The 20,748-nt window shown below is 39.1% G+C and overlaps 1 protein-coding gene across 5 annotated transcripts in view; it reads left to right on the forward strand.

Annotated features, from left to right (window-relative positions):
• The window catches only part of KLHL5 (kelch like family member 5), a 93,169-nt gene that overhangs the window by 65,254 nt on the left and 7,167 nt on the right, over positions 1-20,748 (forward strand). For all 5 annotated transcript variants that reach the window (XM_061419942.1, XM_061419939.1, XM_061419941.1 and 2 more), the window contains 3 exons: positions 12,670-12,894; positions 16,611-16,773; positions 19,902-20,114. In XM_061419942.1, the coding sequence (XP_061275926.1) occupies positions 12,670-12,894; positions 16,611-16,773; positions 19,902-20,114 (601 nt within the window). The remainder of the gene's footprint in view (positions 1-12,669; positions 12,895-16,610; positions 16,774-19,901; positions 20,115-20,748) is intronic.

Genomic DNA, 20,748 nt, shown 5'->3' on the forward strand with positions numbered 1-20,748 from the left:
CTTTTAGAATGGACTGGTTGGATCTCCTTGCAGTCCAAGGGACTCTCAAGAGTCTTCTCCAACACCACAGTTCAAAAGCATCAATTCTTCGGCGCTCAGCTTTCTTCACAGTCCAACTCTCACATCCATACATGACCACAGGAAAAACCATAGCCTTGACTAGACGGACCTTTGTTGGCAAAGTAATGTCTCTGCTTTTGAATATGCTATCTAGGTTGGTCATAACTTTCCTTCCAAGGAGTAAGCGTCTTTTAATTTCATGGCTGTAAGGGCTACCACTGTCCAAACCTGGGATAATTTCAACATCAAAATAAATAATGGTAGCAAAAGATTATAAATAAGTATTCATGAATTCATACTGATACAAACCGAAGTAGAAGGGAATGCTCTTCCTTACAGTAGAATACCAACTAATTAAAATATAGAAGCAAAGATGGGATTAGAAAAATCACCATTTGGCAATCATCATATTAATAAGTAATTCAGTCAATCATCAGTTCTCTAAGACTCATAGGTGAAAGTTTTTGAGAGCAGGATCTTTAGTCTCAAAGTATCTCCCAATCACTTGCTTATTAGTCAATCAGTTATAGCTTATGGTAGAGAAACTTGACACAGTACCTAAACCAAATAATCAAAGGTCATATTGCCAGTAAAGAGACTAACCAGCAGCCTGTGCTTATGTGATATACTGAGAACTCACCTGGACATCTGTGGTATTCTTGCCAAAAGTATATAATCTGGACTTAATCATAAGAAAAAGACAAACAAATTCAAATTGAGAGACATGCTACAAAATAACTTACCTGAAGTATTCCAAAATGTCAACATCATGAAATACAAAAAAAAAAAAAAAAAGGTTTAGGAATTTGTCTCTGTCATATGTCTTACAGAGATATGACAGCTTTTACAATACATCATCTTGGATTTTCTTTTACTATGAAGGACATTAAAATGAAAGTTGCTCAGTCGTGTCTGACTCTTTGCAACCCCATGGATCATCTGTGGAATTCTCCAGACCAGAATACTGGAGTGCGTAGCTGTTCCCTTCAGGGGATCTTTCCAACCCATGGATCAAACTCAGGTCTCCCACATTGCAGGCGGATTCTTTACCAGCTGAGCCACAAGGGAAGCCCAAGAATACTGGATGGATAGCCTATCCCTTCTCCAGTGAATCTTCCCAACCCAGGAATCAGACCAGAGTCTCCTGCATTGCGGACAGATTCTTTACCAGCTGAGCTGCCAGGGAAGCCATAATTGGGACAAATGATAAAATCCAAATAAGGTCTGTAGATTAGACAGCAACATTGTATAAATGTTAATTTCCAGATTTTGATGATGGTATTGTGGTTTTGTAAGAGGATTTCTGGTTTAAAAGAAGTAACACTGAGATGTTTAGGGATACAGGGGCATCGTGATTCCCAATGGCTCAGTGGTAAAGAATCCACTTGCAATACAGGAGATGTGGGTTCAATCGCTGGGTCAGGAAGATTTCCTGGAGGAGGATATGACAACCCAGTCCAGTATTCTTGCTTAGGAAATGCCATGGACAGAGAGGCCTGGCAGGCCACAGTCAGGGGTCACAAAGAGTCAGACACGACTGAACGACTAAGCATGCATGGTCATCATTTTTGCAACTTACTCTGATGAAACAGTTCAGAAAAACATTCATGCCTACACATGTACATACATAGAAAACAAATGTAAAATATAAATATGCAGGAAATCTCGGTCAAGAGTATCTGGAAATCTTTGTACCCTTCTTGCAGCATTTGTTATTCATAGTAACATTAATAACAACAAACACCATGCCAAGTGCCTACTCAATGCCAGATATTGTGCTAGAAGCTTTCTGTTTATGTGTATTTTTTTTCAGCATACATTGATCTCCTCTTCCTCTGAATTCCTAGTACTAATAATTTGCAGGCTCCTGACAATACCTCTGACTCTAGCTACCGCTGTGGTCTCAGTTCTCTTGTATTACTTGTATGACTAAAACACTTGATGCAGTGATCATATCTAAAGGTTTCTCCTCTATATGATATTTCTAAGAAATATCAAAACGTGAGCTCTAATTGAAAATCTTGCATTGTGATTTAACTTTTAGATTATAAAATATAAATAAATATAAATATAGCTATCATTGCACATAGCATATAGTGCTATGTATATATAGATGCTTAAGTTTTAAATATAGACTTGATGACTCAGTGTTCTAGAAATACATAAAGATAACTGATTGGAGTTATAATGTAAGTATTTGAGCATTTTTGGAGACATCCACTGTCCAGATAACTGATCTGCAAATATTTACTAAATAACCTGCTATATGTCTGGAACTGGTGCTTAGCTTTGTAGTCATTACCAGCACTTAAACTCTTCTCCTCAGTCTTTCCTTCTCTTTTTCAAGGCTTTAACTGTTATCTCTGTATTAATTATACTCTCACATTTTGATTTTTTATAATTTATTGAAGTATAGTTGATTTACAGTATTGTGTTAATTTCTGCCCTATAGCAAAGTGATTGAGTTCTGTATACATCCTTTTTTATTTTCTTTTCCATGATGGTTTATCATAGGATATTGAATATAGTTCCCTGTATAGGTCCTATACAGTAGGACCTTGTTGTTTAACATTTTCTATAAAATGGTTTGCATTTGCTAATCCCAAACTCCCAGTTCATCCCTCCCCCACCTCCGCTCCTCCTTGGCAACCACATCTATTCTCTATGCCTGTGAGTCTGTTTCTGTTTGGTAGATAAGTTCATTTGTATCATATTTCAGATTCCACAAAATAAGTCTTGCACTTTGATTTTATTCTCATATTTCCAACTTGTATAAAATACATATTTGACGTTTGGTTTTCACCTTAAACGTCATGTATTCAAATCTTCTCTGACCATGTCTCTCAGACTTGAGAACTTGTGATCATAGTTCAGTGCTTTTCAGAGGACATCTACTCTGGCTCATGTAAGCAAATAAGGAATTTATTGGAAGGCTATTGAGAAATGGATAGGACTACATCCACTGTCCCTGCTTCTTTATAAATCCTGCTTTAGGTCTTAAATTCCAAGTTCAGACATCCATTTGACTAGCTTTAGGTCAGTCATAGGCCCCAAAATTCCAAAGACAATGACTGTCTTAAGTCCAGAAAAGAGGGGTTGTATGTATACATATGACTGATTCACTTTGCTGTACAGTAGAAACTAACACAACATTGTAAAGTAACTATACTCCAGTAAAAATTTTTTTTAAAAAGAAAGACCTGCCTTTTCAGTTTTCTGGGAGATGGGTTCCTGGCTCCCATCAAGGCTCATACATACATAGGAAGAGTCCTCAAACTTGGGGAAGGAACTTGAATTCTAAGTAGCCAAGTAAACAATACTTATCTCCTCTCTCCTTCTCTCTCTCAAACTTACATTCTGATGGTCACCAAGTGACTTCTTTCAAATGACTCCTAGTTCTTAGAAATCTCCACTGCTGTCCTGATAATTCCAGTTAGCCTTCTTTCAACTCACAAATTTTGATTATGTTATTTTTGTGGGAGTAGCATTCATTATATTCTTAGTAAATGTCAGGCATTATGCTAAGGACTTGACCTACATTGTTTCATTTCATCTTCCTAGCAACTTTCAGAGCTGTATGTTACTCAATTCAGTTCAGTTCAGTCACTCAGTCATGTCCAGCTCTTTGCAACCCCATGAATCGCAGCACACCAGGCCTCCCTGTCCATCACCATCTCCTGGAGTTCACTCAAACTCACGTCCATCGAGTCGGTGATGCCATCCAGCCATCTCATCCTGTCGTCCCCTTCTCCTCCTGCCCCCAGTCCCTCCCAGCATCAGAGTCTTTTCCAATGAGTCAACTCTTTGCATGAGGTGGCCAAAGTACTGAAGTTTCAGCTTTAGCATCATTCCTTCCAAAGAACACCCAGGGCTGATCTCCTTCAGAATGGACTGGTTGGATCTCCTTGTTCCAACACCACAGTTCAAAAGCATCAATTCTTCGGTGCTCAGCTTTCTTCATAGTCCAACTCTCACATCCATACATGATCTGGATGTATGGAAAAACTGGAAAAACCATAGCCTTGACTAAACGGACCTTTGTTGGCAAAGTAATGTCTCTGCTTTTCAATATGCTATCTAGGTTGGTCGTAACTTTTCTTCCAAGGAGTAAGCGTCTTAATTTTATGGCTGCAGTCACCATCTGCAATGATTTTGGAGCCCAAAAAGATAAAGTCTGACACTGTTTCCACTGTTTTCCTATCTATTTCCCATGAAGTGATGGGACCAGATGCCATGATCTTTGTTTTCTGAATGTTGAGCTTTAAGCCAACTTTTTCACTCTCCTCTTTCACTTTCATCAAGAGGCTTTTTAGTTCCTCTTCACTTTCTGCCATACTGCCCTCTTTTAGAGAAGAGGATACTGAGACAGAGAAGTTAAATAACTTTGCTAGGCTCACACAGCTAATTAGTGATGGAATCAAGATACAGATAGGCATTTTGACTTTGGACACTATACTCTGCTTAATTCCCATGTTAACTTCTGTTAACATGCCGCTGCTCTGCTCAAAAGCTTCAGCAATCTTAATTTCTTTACTGCACAAAGTATAAATCCTCTCTCTAGGTTTCAAGACTTTCTGTAATCTGGCCTTTGCAGTTTGACCAAATTTATTTCTAAGTCTCTCTTAATAATCAAATACTCTGAGGTTCTGTCCTACTCAAGCTATCTTCCAAGGCTTTATCTTATTCCCAGTGTCTTCATGCTGCTGCTGAGTTGCTTCAGTCATGTCCAACTCTGTGTGACCCCATAGACGGCAGCCCACCAGGCTCCCCTGTCCCTGGGATTCCCCAGGCAAGAACACTGGAGTGGGTTGCCATTTCCTTCTCCAGTCCATGAAAGTGAAAAGTGAAAGTGAAGTCGCTCAGTCGTGTCCGACTCTTAGTGACCCTATGGACTGCAGCCTACCAGGCTCCTCCACCCATGACATAATGAAGAGCAGTTTGCATTAGTTAGATAGGAGTCTTGATTATTGAGTTCTTGGTCCCTTCATATATCTGTTTAGTATAGAACCCCCAAATGAGCTAGTAATGGTTCTAAATAGCCACTAAAATGGTATCAGGATATATTTGTACTTACTTTTTTTTTTAAAGGTCAGTCCTTCAGTATAAATTAGGGAAATTCCAAGCTTTTACATAGGATTTTTATAATTACTAAGATTTTTGTTATTTGGAGATAACATTTTTTAAGATACATGTTTCAGATTTTAAAATCTTAACGTCTTTAAGAATTACATTTGATATTAACAAAAGAATTTTTAGTTACTAATTCATATGCCTCTGATACTGCTTAGTGAACTGGATCTAAAAGGAATGTAAAATATCATGTATGAAATGAGATGCCAGTCCAGGTTCGATGCACGATACTGGATGCTTGGGGCTAGTGCACTGGGACGACCCAGAGGGATGGTATGGGGAGGAAGGAGGGAGGAGGGTTCAGGATGGGGAACACATGTATACCTGTGGTGGATTCATTTTGATATTTGGCAAAACTAATACAGTTATGTAAAGTTTAAAAATAAAATAAAATTTAAAAAAATAAATAAAATAAAATTTTAAAAAAATTAAATTAAAAATAAATAAATAAAAGGAATAACTCAAAATTCAAATTAGGACAGATAAGTAGCAGGGGCTTTTTATTTGAGGAAGAAAGAAGTTTTTAAGGTCAAGTTTAGAGTGATGATTCAAGTATACTATTACATAAAATATTTGTATCAGTAAAGCCTTATTTTGGCTAAAAATCACAAAGATTATTCAAATTCAAAAATATTTTTCAACAGCTGCTATATACAACAGAGTCTATTACATGACATTTGAGAATGCTACAATGGAAAAAGACTCAGTATTTATCTCAAATAACTTAAAACTTTTATAAGGTAAATAAAAATAGTAACACTAATTTAAGAAAAATATATGCATACACACAGCCCTGGTGTCTCAGCAGTAAAGAGTCTGCCTGCCTGCAGTGTAGGAGACTCGGTAGAAGCTATGGGTTCAGTTTCTGGGTCTGGAAGATCCCCTAGAGAAGGAAATGACAACCCACTGCAGTATTCTTGCCTGGAAAATCCCATGGACAGAGGAGCTTGGCGGGCTGCAGTCCATAGGGTTGCAAAAGAACCAGACACAATGTATCAACTAAACAACAACAAAAATATGGATACACACATGTATTAAAGACTTTCAAGGTTTCTTGCCATATGTATAATGGCAAAACTATTCCTAATTTTAGGAGACATCAATAGCCATCAGTGCTCTGATGACCTAGTTGTAACAAATATTTCAGAATAAATGCTTGTCTTGATTGTAGTGCTATAAGAATAGCACTGATTGCATGTTGTATTAGAGGCTTAGAAGAGAGAAGTAAAGTAGATACTAATTGAACTCTTCATAACTGAGGGTTTTCCTCTGTTTCTTTGCATTGATCACTGAGGAAGGCTTACTTATATCTCCTTGCTATTCTTTGGAACTCTGCATTCAAATGGGTATATCTTTCCCTTTATCTGCCCTTTTTTTTTTTCAGTTTGCAAATTATTTATTTATTTATTTATTTATTTATTTATTTTTACTTTAAATATTGTATTGGTTTTGCCATACATCAACATGCATCTGCCATGGGTGTACATGTGTTCCCCATCCTGAACCCCCCTCCCACCTCCCTCCCCATACCATCCCTCTGGGTCATCCCAGTGCACCAGCCCCAAGCTTCCTGTATCCTGCATAGAACCTGGACTGGTGATTCGTTTCTTATATGATATTATACATGTTTTAATGCCGTTGTCCCAAATCATCCCCCCACTCCCTCTCCCACAGAATCCAAAAGACTGTTCTATACATGTGTCTCTTTTGCTGTCTTGCATACAGGGTTGTCGTTAACCATCTTTCTAAATTCCATATATATGCATTAGTATACTATATTGGTGTTTTTCTTTCTGGCTTACTTCACTCTGTATAATAGGCTCCAGTTTCATCGACCTCATTAGAACTGATTCAAATGTATTCTTTTTAATGGCTGAGTAATACTCCATTGTGTATATGTACCACAGCTTTCTTATCCATTCATCTGCTGATGGACATCTAGGTTGCTTCCATGTCCTGGCTATTATAAACAGTGCTGCGATGAACATTGGGGTACAGCCACTATGGAGAACAGTGTGGAGATTCCTTAAAAAACTGGAGATAGAACTGCCATCAGATCAGATCAGATCAGATCAGTCGCTCAGTTGTGTCCAACTCTTTGCGACTCCATGAATCGCAGCACGCCAGGCCTCCCTGTCCATCACCAACTCCCGGAGTTCACTCAGACTCATGTCCATCGAGTCAGTGATGCCATCCAGCCATCTCATCCTCTGTCATCCCCTTCTCCTCTTGCCCCCAATCCCTCCCAGCATCAGAGTCTTTTCCAATGAGTCAACTCTTCGCATGAGGTGGCCAAAGTACTGGAGTTTCCACTTTAGCATCATTTCCTTCCAAAGAACACCCAGGACTGATCTCCTTCAGAATAGACTGGTTGGATCTCCTTGCAGTCCAAGGGACTCTCAAGAGTCTTCTCCAACACCATAGTTCAAAAGCATCAATTCATCAATCACTCAGCCTTCTTCACAGTCCAACTCTCACATCCATACATGACCACTGGAAAAACCATAGCCTTGAATAGACGGACCTTTGTTGGCAAAGTAATGTCTCTGCTTTTGAATATGCTATCTAGGTTGGTCATAACTTTCCTTCCAAGGAGTAAGCGTCTTTTAATTTCATGGCTGCAGTCACCATCTGTAGTGATTTTGGAGCCCAGAAGAATAAAGTCTGACACTGTTTCCACTGTTTCCCCATCTATTTCCCATGAAGTGATGGGACCAGATGCCATGATCTTAGTTTTCTGAATGTTGAGCTTTAAGCCAACTTTTTCACTCTCCTCTTTCACTTTCATCAAGAGGCTTTTTAGTTCCTCTTCACTTTCTGCCATAAGGGTGGTGTCATCTGTATATCTGAGGTTATTGATATTTCTCCCAGCAATCTTGATTCCAGCTTTTGTTTCTTCCAGTCCAGCATTTCTCATGATGTACTCTGCATGTAAGTTAAATAAACAGGGTGACAATATACAGCCTTGACGTACTCCTTTTCCTATTTGGAACCAGTCTGTTGTTCCATGTCCAGTTCTAACTGTTGCTTCCTGACCTGCATACAAATTTCTCAAGAGGCAGATCAGGTGGTCTGGTATTCCCATCTCTTTCAGAATTGTCCACAGTTTATTGTGATCCACACAGTCAAAGGCTTTGGCATAGTCAATAAAGCAGAAATAGATGTTTTTCTGGAACTCTCTTGCTTTTTCTATGATCCAGCGGATGTTGGCAATTTGATCTCTGGTTCCCTGCCTTTTCTAAGGGCATACACACTGAGGAAACCAGAATTGAAAGAGACACATGTACCCCAATGTTTGTTTATCTGCTTTTTGATTCACTTCTTTTCACAGCTATTTGTAAGGCTTCCTCAGACAGCCATTTTGCTTTTTTGCATTTCTTTTTCTTGGGGATGGTCTTGATTCCTATCTCCTGTACAATGTCACGAACCTCTGTCCATAGCTCATCAAGCACTCTGTCTATCAGATCTAGTCCCTTAAATCTATTTCTCACTTCCACTGTATAGTCATAAGGGATTTGATTTAGGTCATACCTGAATGGTCTAGTGGTTTTCTCCACTTTCTTTAATTTCAGTCTGAATTTGGCAATAAGGAGTTCATGATCTGAGCCACAGTCAGCTCCCGGTCTTGTTTTTGCTGACTGTATAGAGTTTCTCCATCTTTGGCTGCAAAGAATATAATCAGTCTTATTTTGGTGTCGACCATCTGGTGATATCCATGTGTAGAGTCTTCCCTTGTGTTGTTGGAAGAGGGTGTTTGCTATGACCAGTGCGTTCTCTTGGCAGAAGTCTCATTCTGTACTCCAAGGCCAAATTTGATGGTTACTCCAGGTGTTTCTTGACCTCCTACTTTTGCATTCCAGTTCCCTATAATGAAAAGGACATCTTTTTTGGGTGTCAGTTCTAGAAGGTCTTGTAGGTCTTCATAGAACTGTTCAACTTCAGCTTCTTCAGTGTTACTGGTTAGGGCATAGACTTGGATTACCGTGATATTGAATGGTTTGCCTTGGAAACAAACAGAGATTATTCTGTCGTTTTTGAGATTGCATCCAAGTACTGCATTTCGGACTCTTTTGTTGACTATGATGGCTACTCCATTTCTTCTAAGGGATTCCTGCCCACAGTAGTAGATATAATGGTCATCTGAGTTAAATTCACCCATTCCAGTCCATCTTAGTTCGCTGATTCCTAGAATGTTGATGTTCACTCTTGCCATCTCCTGTTTGACCACTTCCAGTTTGCCTTGATTCATGGCCCTAACATTCCAGGTTCCTATGCAATATTGCTCTTTATAGCATCGGGCCTTGCTTACATTACCAGTCACATCCACAACTGGGTGTTATTTTTGCTTTGGCTCCATCCCTTCATTCTTTCTGGAGTTATTTCTCCACTGATCTCCAATAGCATATTGGGCACCTACCGAGCTGGGGAGTTCATCTTTCAGTGTCCTATCTTTTTGCCTTTTCATACTGTTCATGGGGTTCTCAAAGCAAGAATACTGAAGTGGTTTGCCATTCCCTTCTCCAGTGGACCACATTCTGTCAGACCTCTCCACCATGAGCCGCCCGTCTTTGGTGGCCCCATGGGCATGGCTTAGTTTCATTGAGTTAGACAAGGCTTTGGTCTGTCTGATCAGATTGGCCTGTTGTCTGTGATTGTGGTTTCAGTCTGCTCTCTGATGCCCTCTCTCAGTGCCTACCATCTTACTTGGGTTTCTCCTACCTTGGACATGGGGTATCTCTCTCTTCACTGCTGCTTCAGCAAAGGCCAGCCACACTCCTTACCTTGGACGTGGGGTAGGTCCTCTCGGCCGCCGCCAAGAATGGGAAAGACTAGAAATCTCTTCAAGAAAATTAGAAACACCAAGGGAACATTTCATGTAAAGATGGGCACAATAAAGGACAGAAATGGTAGGGACCTAACAGAAGCAGAAGATATTAAGAAGAGGTGGCAAGAATACACAGAAGAACTATACAAAAAAGATCTTCACAACCCAGATAATCATGATGGTATGATCACTCACCTAGAGCCAGACATCCTGGAATGTGAAGTCAACTGGGCCTTAGGAAGCATCACTGTGAACAAAGCTAGTGGAGGTGATGGAATTCCAGTTGAGCCATTTCAAATCCTGAAAGATGATGATGTGAAAGTGCTGCACTCAATATGCCAGCAAATTTGGAAAACTCAGCAGGGGCAATAGGACTGGAAAAGGTCAGTTTTCATTCCAATCCCAAAGAAAGGCAATGCCAAAGAATGCTCAAACTACCGCACAATTGCACTCATCTCACACGCTAGTAAAGTGATGCTTAAAATTCTCCAAGCCAGGCTTCAGCAATACGTGAACTGTGAATTTCCAGATGTTCAAACTGGTTTTAGAAAAGGCAGAGGAACCAGAGATCAAATTGCCAACATCCGCTGGATCATAGAAAAAGCAAGAGAGTTCCAGAAAAACATCTATTTCTGCTTTATTGACTCTGCCAAAGCCTTTGACTGTGTGGATCACAATAAACTGTGGAAAATTCTGAAAGAGATGGGAATACCAGACCACCTAACCTGTGTCTTGAGAAACCTGTATGCAGATCAGGAAGCAACAGTTAGAACTGGACATGGAATAACAGACTGGTTCCAAATAGGAAAAGGAGTACTCAAGGCTGTATATTGTCACCCTGCTTATTTAACTTACATGCAAAGTACATTGTGAGAAACGCTGGGCTGGAAGAAGCACAAGCTGGAATCAAGATTGCTGGAGAAATATCAATAACCTCAGATATACAGATGACACCACCCTTATGGCAGAAAGTGAAGAGGAACTAAAAAGCCTCTTGATGAAAGTAAAAGAGGAGAGTGAAAAAGTTGGCTTAAAGCTCAACATTCAGAAAACTAAGATCATGGCATTTGGTCCCATCACTTCATGGGAAATAGATGGGGAAACAGTGGAAACAGTATCTGACTTTCTTTTTCTGGGCTCCAAAATCACTGCAGATGGTGACTGCAGCCATGAAATTAAAAGACGCTTGCTCCTTAGAATAAAAGTTATGACCAACCTAGACAGCATATTAAAAAGCAGAGACATTACTTTGTCAACAAAGGTCTGTCTAGTCAAAGCTAGGGTTTTTTCATTGATCATGTATGGATGTGAGAGTTGGACTAGAAAGAAAGCTGAGTGCCAAAGAATTGATGCTTTTGAACTGTGGTGTTGGAAAAGACTCTTTAAGAGTCACTTGGACTGCAAAGAGATCCAACCTGTCCATCCTAAAGGAGATCAGTCTTGGTGTTCATTGGAAGGAGTGATGTTGAAGCTGAAACTCCAGTAGTTGGCCACCTGATGCACAGAGCTGACTCATTGGAAAAGACCCTGATGCTGGCAAAGATTGAGGGCAGGAGGAGAAGGGGATGACAGAGGATGAGATGGTTGGATGGCATCACCAACTCAATGGACATGGGTTTGGGTGGACTCCAGGAGTTCGTGATAGACAGGGAGGCCTAGTGTGCTGCGGTTCATGGGGTCGCAAAGAGTCAGACACGACTAAGCGACTGAACTGAACTGAACTAAACTACTGAGAATTGGCTCTTTGTTTAGAGGAGTAGGTCTTTTTTTTTTTTTAACCTTAACTCCACTGTTCTTACCTCATAAAGAAAATAGAAGAGTTCTTTGGATCTTGTAATTCTTGATAACATGTAGACACCATCATTCCCCAAACTTTCCACGCTTAGGATTTTCAAAGCATTGTATCCAGTCTTCAGCTCTTGTCCTTCCCTGGTTTCAGTGAAGTGTGTATCCCCCCTCCTTCTATGAAAGACAGCCTCTCACCTGGGCCCTGATACTGCCCTTTCATGTTTTCTCAAGAACTCTCACTGTTACGTAGGAGCCCTTCATCTCGTGTATTTTCAACTTCCTTCCCCGCGGCTAGATCCTTCCCATTATTGACTCAGGTTTATCCACTTTTAACAACAAAACAAAACTTCCCTCAGCCCACCAAATAATTCTTATCTCTCTCCACCTTTTTGTAGCCAGACTTCTTAGAGGAATGATTGATGCTCATTTTCTCCATTTCCTCACCTCGTAGTCCTGTCTCAACTGCTCAAACAAAGGACTCTCCCTAAAGTCATGAATGACCTCCATGTAGCTAAATTCAGTCATACTTTTCAGTCTTCATCTTACTTGATCCTCTTTTTTACTTTGGCTTCCATCGTGCTAAACTACCCTGCTTGCTTCCCTTCTGGCTATTGCTTCTCAGCCCTCTTTGACAGACAGTCCTTTCCCACTTGACCTTCTAGTACCAGAGTCTGGTGTAAGCACTAGAGAGTAGAAGGAGATGAGGGCAGGGATACAGGCAAGGTTGAGATTATGCAGGTGCTTATTGGAACATATTAGAAATAGTATTGTCAGTGCTAATCCTATACTTTTATATGTCTAAGTTCATAAAATACTCAATGATGGTGAGCTTTTTATTTGCATAACTTCTTTCTGTTACTATTAAGGAGCAACAAGCATCGAAAAGTATGATCTTCGTACAAATATGTGGACTCCTGTAGCAACTATGAACGGGCGGAGGCTGCAGTTCGGCGTTGCAGTGTTAGATGACAAACTGTACGTGGTTGGAGGAAGAGATGGACTGAAGACTTTGAATACTGTAGAATGCTACAACCCTAAAACAAAAACTTGGAGTGTGATGCCTCCTATGTCTACACATAGGCATGGCCTTGGTGAGATAACTGCAGATTTGTTCATACTTTCATGTATAGGCCTGTATGGCATTTTCACAGTCTTTACCTGGCAAAAGATCAGTGTCGCAGCTGCTGAGCCAACAGCAGTCACCAGCATTCCCTCATGCTCCCTGTTATCTGAGAAGCAGAAGCAGAGAAAACAAGCATCTATATGTGCAGCCAGCACAAGTGAAAACATGAATATTTAAGAATTATGGTGTAGCACGACGGACTGACAAGCTGCCATTTGACATGTGTGTTCTATGTTGACATTTAATGTTATCTAATTGAAATGCTTATTTAAAGATCTTTAGCATTTTTTTTTCATGTATATTCCTTTGTTTTTAAGCAGAAATGAATAAGATGCAGAAAAATTTTGAGGTAGCACAGAGAATGTCATGATAGAGACTCTTCATTCTTTAATTCAGTAATTCACTGAGCAAATATTGATTAGCATGTGCTGTGTGCCATGCTCTCTGTTCTGTAGATATATAAAGATGAGGAAGACACTGTCTTTATCTTCAAGAAACTGATGACTCATTCTGAAATGGACAGAAGAGAATTTAGGGATCTTGTATCAGATGACTTCTCTTTTCTCATAGAAAAAAATGGAAAGAATTGTTTGCTGAGAGTGAAGAGGTGGATATATTATAAAATTAGATGGGGCTTGAAATGTATGCATATCACCCAGATTTTGCTATATAACAAACCACTCCAAAATGTAGAAGCTTAAACCAAGGATTATTTATTTAGCTCATGAATCTGTGCATCAGCTGGGCAGTTCTTCTGGTCTGGGCTGACTTAGAAGATTTCCGCTGGGTTTTGTCATGAATCTGGATTAGGCAGGCAGGCTAGTTGGTCGTTGATCTAGAATGGCCTCACTCACATGTATAGTGGTACACCGGCTATCAGCCTAGGCAGCAGAGGCAATTGGGCCATATGCCTCTAGTCATTCAGGCTAGCCCAGTATTATTCTCATGGTGGGAGTCACAGGGTTTCAAAATCAGCAAGAAAAGGTAAGTCCCAATGCACAAACATTTTTCAAGCTGCTTCTTGCCTCATGTTTGGTAGTATCCCATTGGCTAAAATAAGTCATGTGGGCAAGCCCTGATTCAAAAGGTAGTAAAATAGACACCACTTCTTGATGGGAGGACCTACAGAATCCCATTGCAAATAGACATGTCTTCTGGGAGAGGGAGAATTTGTTACCATATTGTCAATTTATCAGAGTTTTGGAAAAGGCTTAAAATAGTTGCAATAAAGAATTTGATAGGTTATTATAAAAGATGAATGAGTTATAGTGAAGAGATAGTTGAGTTTAGATAACATGGCTTTATACTATATGCAGTTTATTAATACTGAGTACCAGAGTAGAGATTGCCCAAAATGCCAATGAAAATTATCTAGGAATGAAGCTTGGTATGGTAATGGGGACAGCAAAAGATCAGAGAGACAAGGGATTCTTCTAGTTGCAATTAGCTTTCAATGAAAGATGATCTTAAGTTTCAAGTTAGATAAGGAAGTAAAACCAGAGAGTTGGGCTAAGGTACTGAGAGAGGAGCTTAAAATTAACTACATGAAATTCAGCAAACAAAACAAATAGTAATCTTGAATCCATAAAATCAACTATTCAGTTCAGTTCAGTTGCTCAGTCATGTCCGACTCTTTGCGACCCCATAAATTGCAGCACACCAGGCCTCCCTGTCCATCACCAACTCCCGGAGTTCACCCAAACTCATGTCCATCGAGTTGGTGATGCCATCTAGCCATCTCATCCTCTGTCATCCCCTTCTCCTCCTGCCCCCAATCCCTCCCAGCATCAGAGTCTTTTCCAATGAGTCAACTCTTCACATGAGGTGGCCAAAGTATTGGAGTTTCAGCTTTAGCATCAGTCCTTCCAAAGAACACCCAGGACTGATCTCCTTTAGAGTGGACTGGTTGGATCTCCTTGCAGTCCAAGGGACTCTCAAGAGTCTTCTCCAACACCACAGTTCAAAAGCAGCAATTCTTCGGTGCTCAGCTTTCTTCACAGTCCAACTTTCACATCCATACATGACCACTGGAAAAACCATAGCCTTGACTAGACGGACCTTGTTGGTAACTATTACATAGGCACAAAGTGGGAAGATATATCTTAAAAGCAGCCTGAACGAGGCTTTTAAATTTGTGTTGAGCATAAAATCCAGGGTCAAAAGTATGATTCAGCTGCAAACGTTCCTCTATTATGGGGAAAAGAAAGTCAATTCTAACTTAATGTAATTTCTTATAGTACATAGAATGGGAATGGCCATTATCTACCTATGTGTTATACAGATGAGATTGTGCATGGGATACTATCATTAGTTCTAGGTACCATACAAAAGAGTTTATTGAACTGTAGCAAGTTCAAAGGAGAATGACCATATCATTCAAAGTGTCTTCTTTAAGCCTTTATTTCCATTTTATGTTGTTCAGAACAGCTTTGTTCTTACTAATTTACCTTATAATAAACATTATAAACATTATTTAAAATAATGTTTGAACTTACAGAAGAAATCTTTAAGTAAATTTTAAATTTAAATTACTTAATTACACTCACACACATGTAAAAATATAAAATTGTCTATGTTTTATGTATATTTGGAGATAGATAGGTAATCTCCTATATCTAGTACTGGTAGGACACAAATGAGTAGGATGGTATGTTGATTTGGTTCCTGCATGGACGGTGACTATTTATGTCATCTGGCTATGATTTCACAAAAATAGATGTCTTTGTATCACAATATTTGTATTTTGGCCTTCAGGTGATACGTATTTATATCTTACCTGACTATGGTCATGTCATATACTCCTGCTGCTGTTGCTAAGTCACTTCCCAAAACCCTCCACTGGCTTTCCATCTCATTTAGAGTAGAATCCAAAGTCCTTACAATTGCCCCGACCACTACATGATCTGAGTCCACCCTGCCCCTCATCCACTACTCTCTCCCCCTTACTCACCAACTGGCCTCCTAGCTGTATATACCACAGACACACTATGCCTCAGGGCCTTTGTATATACTAGTCCTTTTGTCTCACCTTCGCTTCTCCTAGATACCTTCAAGCCTGGTTTCCTTACTTCATTCACATTTCTGTTCAAACATCAGTCTATCCGAGAGGTCTCCCTGATCCTCTCTACCCTTTTCCTTTATTTCCAAGTAAAATATTAGATCCATCAGGGCAGAGCCCTTATCTGTTATGCTCCATTAAGTACCTGGCCCGTGGTAGAAGCTCAGTAGCTGTTGAATAAATGAACATATGAATCTGACTTGGTTCTCTTGTGATGAATCAGACCAATATATTGTGGTATCAAATCTAATGAGCAAAATCTCATAATTTGAATTAAAGGAAGAAAGGAATAAAATTGCTGTTTTCAAATATATTGTAAATCCAAATTGTTGAAAAATGTTCTAAATATGGCAAAATTGCGCATATTGTATGCTTTTTAAATAACTTTCCCCTGTTGGGCCTCAAAATGCTGCCTCTAAAACTTTTAAGACCAGAATTACAGTGCTGTTTCTCCCCCTTACCCACCCACCTATCTATCAAGAAGAGCTGTGTCCCTCATAACCAATGTCTTTGTCATAAATTTTTATCATCAATTTTTGCTCAGTTAAATTTGCTTCTTAAAGGTTCATTTTACTTACATTTCAATGAAAGGTTTTTCAGTTTGCTTCTTTCCTATCTCCTTGTAGGCGTGGCTGTACTGGAAGGTCCTATGTATGCAGTAGGAGGACATGATGGCTGGAGCTATCTGAATACAGTGGAAAGATGGGACCCTCAGGCTCGCCAGTGGAACTTTGTTGCTACCATGTCCACTCCCAGGAGCACAGTTGGTGTGGCTGTACTAAGTGGAAAGTAAGGATATATTTAAAGTTCCACTTAAATGTATCAAGCTATAGCATGTCCAACTTAAAAGATACATAGAAATCATGAGAGAAATACTTTGAATGATGTAAACAAACTTTTTAGTCTCTTTTTTATAATAGTTCTAAAAATAAATAGCTCAACATTAAGTTAGGGTTTTATTTTAATGTACAGATATTATAAATTTCTAGTTATTTTAAGTAAATTTTATATAAATATTCAATATAGTAAAAATCTGGTGGTTTATGTAACTGAAAAGTTTTTTTTTTTTAATTATATAGTCTCACTCGTATTTCTCTAATTCCTTCCATCTCTTCTACTGATTTTTCCTTACTTAAATATGTGTGTGTTTTAGTCGCACAGTTGTGTCTGACTCTTTGCAACTCCATGGACTGTAGACTGTCAGGCTCCTCTGTCCATGGGATTTTCCAGGCAGGGATATTGGAATGGGTTGCCATTTCCTTCTCTGGGGGATCTTCCCAACCCAGGGACTGAACCCAGATCTCCTGCATTAGCAGATGGAGTCTTTACCAGTGAGCTGTGGGGGAAGCCTTTCCTTACTTAACACTTCTTTCTTATCTTGATAAACTGCTGAATACTAGAATGCATTTAGAAAGACATGTTTCCTTGTTTCTTGTCTGCTCTAAATAAACATATTTGGATAGAGCCACCACTAATAGCTCTTGGTTACTCAAAGACTAAAACATATAGTATCTTTTCCAGGCCTTTCTTCCATAAAATGAAGACCTATATGGTTATTAAATAAAAGTTGTTTGTTACATAACTTTACTCATTTAAAATGCTTTATCATCATCTCCAGAAAGAGAAAAGAATAAAGGTTAAAATACAGAAACTTAAAATTATTTGTAGGATTGTTACTGATTATTAAAAGATTTAGATTTTATAGATGATAAAGTTCAGGCAGATAGAGATTAAATAACTCGTCCAAAGTCACAGCTAGTAAGTGATAAGTGGTAGAACCAGGATTCAAACTCAGAGAGTCTGGCTCCAGAGTCCATTCTCTTAATGAGTGTACTATACCACTTTTCACAAGGAAGACCCAGGAATTCACTGTGAAGAGTGTACAGTACCTGAAATCCTATTAAACTGTGCATGTGTATATGTGTTTTTAGTTATTGACATTTCTAGTTGTTGATTCCTTCTAACATTCTGTGATCTGTATTTATATAATTACTCTAACAAGTATTAGTTTAAGATGAGGACAGTTTACTGTTAAGGCGGTAACATCAAAAAAAAGTTTTTAACATAAAATTTTAACAGGTTGAAGTTTCAAATAAATTTCAAATTCCATGCTATTAATATATTTTAAGTTTAAAACAATATACTGCTGCAACTATATTTTACTGTTTAAGATATGTTATCTTATTATTTAAGAACCAGTTTGAAACCTGGGTTTGATCCCTGGTCAGAAAGATCCCCTGGAGAAGGGAATGGCTACCTACTCCAGTATTCTTGCCTGGAGAATTCCATGGGCAGAGGAGCCTGGCAGGCTACAGTCTGTGGAGTCACAAAGAGTCAGACATTACTGAGCGACTAACACCACTTGAGTGGCACAGGTATTACAAATAATGAATTAAAATTATGAAATATTTCTTTTAAATATGTATATCTACCCAAATATAAATACTTAAGAGTTTTAATGGGTAGAAATTTGATATAGTTCAAATGCTATTCTTTAAGAATTAAAAGATAGCTGAATATTAACTAAGGCATCCATAAATTCAAAATGTGTAAGCTTTTGTACATGCAGTAAGCTGAATTTATTATTTTACAAAAAACTGATAGAAAAATATCTACAAAGAGTTTCCCAGGTGAATAGTAAGTCTAAGAAGATTTTGTGCTGAATAAAAAACATTTATATGTCCAAATACTTAAAATATTTTACATATTTTAAGATCAGAGTAAAAATATTTTTAATTAGGGCTTCCCTGGTGGCTCAGTGGTAAAGAATTCACCCACCTGCCAATGCTGGAGACTTGGGTTCTATCCCTGGGCTGGGAAAATCCCACATGCCATAAGGCAACTAAGCCCGTGTGCCACAACTAGTGAGGCTATGCTCTAGGGCCTGTGAGCGATAACTCCTGAGCCCACACCCTAGAGCTGTGCTCTGCAACAAGAGCAGCCACCACAGTTAGCAGTACTCATACCACAACTGGAGAGTAACCCCTGCTCACTGCAATTAGAGAAAAGCTCACACACCAGTGAAGACCTAGCACAACCAAAACTGAATAAATAAAATTATTTTTTAAAATAATATTATTAGTGCAGTAGTAATAATATAATTAATAATAATCTTAGTGCAGTGTATTGATTGATAATGAATTTCTATTGGTTTATTAGGCAACATTTAGAACATTAACATACCAATGAATATAAATATGATATTTTAATGTCCTAAACATTGTCTAGTAGATGAGTATATTTGAATCGATAGTTCTGTTCTCATATTTCACTATTACAGATACATCCCAGATGACTGTTGACTGTACAACTGCTCATTAATGTAACTTGTCCTGCTTCTCCTTCTTACTGAGTGACCACATGCAAGTTTCTTAATCTCCATGAATCCCAGTTTCTTTACCTGTGAAACAAGGATACAAATAGTTTGTCATAGGATCACTGTAATGATTAAATTAATACATGTAGAGTGCCTCACCTGTGGTAGTGCTCAGAGGTTTTCTTTTATCACCAAGTCCTATCTTAGCTATTTAAGAAATGTCATGGTATATTTATATATCATCTTTTATCTGTTTTAAGACACACTTTAACATCTCTAAAATTGTGATGTACTCTACAATCAGTGGTAACTTGTCAGTTAGATGGCAGCTGTGAAAAAGTTGTCTTTGCTCACGTGAGTTTATGTTTTCTTTTTTATGTATGTACAGAATGATATGTAATATATACAAATATATGATATATACATGTGCCATTTAATAGGTAGCACATCTTCTTTGTTAATGGCACATAGATTGACAGTATTTCTTATAACTGATGACACCCTGAATTCAATGAAATACCATAAGAATAACCTCTTTCTTTGTCCTGTGCATAATAATAGGACTGTCTCTTATTTCCCATTCAATTTGTTCTTTTTATAGACTTTATGCAGTTGGTGGTCGTGATGGAAGTTCCTGTCTCAAGTCAGTAGAATGTTTTGATCCTCATACTAATAAGTGGACACTCTGTGCACAAATGTCAAAAAGGAGAGGGGGAGTAGGAGTCACTACCTGGAACGGATTGCTGTATGCCATCGGGGGACACGACGCACCTGCATCCAACTTGACTTCCAGGCTGTCGGACTGTGTGGAGAGGTATCTCCTGTGAAAGAAAGCTAGGAATGAATCAATAAACCTAAGCCTCTGACACTCCCACACAAATTAATAACTCTTGTTTTTGGTTTGTTTTTATTTTTTTTAATTTTAATTGGAGGCTGATTACTTTACAGTATTGTGGTGGTTCTCTTGCCTGGAAAATCCCATGGACGGAGGAGCCTGGTAGGCTACAGTCCATGGGGTCGCTAAGAGTCGGACACAACTGAGTGACTTCACTTTCACTTTTCACTTTTCATGCATTGGAGAAGGAAATGGCAACCCACTCCAGTGTTCTTTCCTGGAGAATCCCAGGGACGGGGGAGCCTGGTGGGCTGCCGTCTATGAGGTCGCACAGAGTTGGACACGACTGAAGCGACTTAGCAGCAGCAGCAGCATTGTGGTGGTTTTTGCCATACATTCACATGAATCAGCCATGGGTGTACATGTGTTCCTGATCCTGACCCTCCCTCCCACCTCCCTCCCCGTCCCATCCCCCCGGCTCATCCCAGTGCACCCTGAGCACCCTGCCTCATGCATCGAACCTGGACTGGCGATCTATTTCACATATGATAATATACATGTTTCAGTGCTATTCTCTCAAATCATCCCACCCTCGCCTTCTCCAACTTGAGCA

The sequence above is a fragment of the Bos javanicus genome, chromosome 6 (genome assembly GCF_032452875.1).
Source record: "Bos javanicus breed banteng chromosome 6, ARS-OSU_banteng_1.0, whole genome shotgun sequence".
In the NCBI taxonomy this organism is placed as follows: Eukaryota; Metazoa; Chordata; class Mammalia; order Artiodactyla; family Bovidae; genus Bos; species Bos javanicus.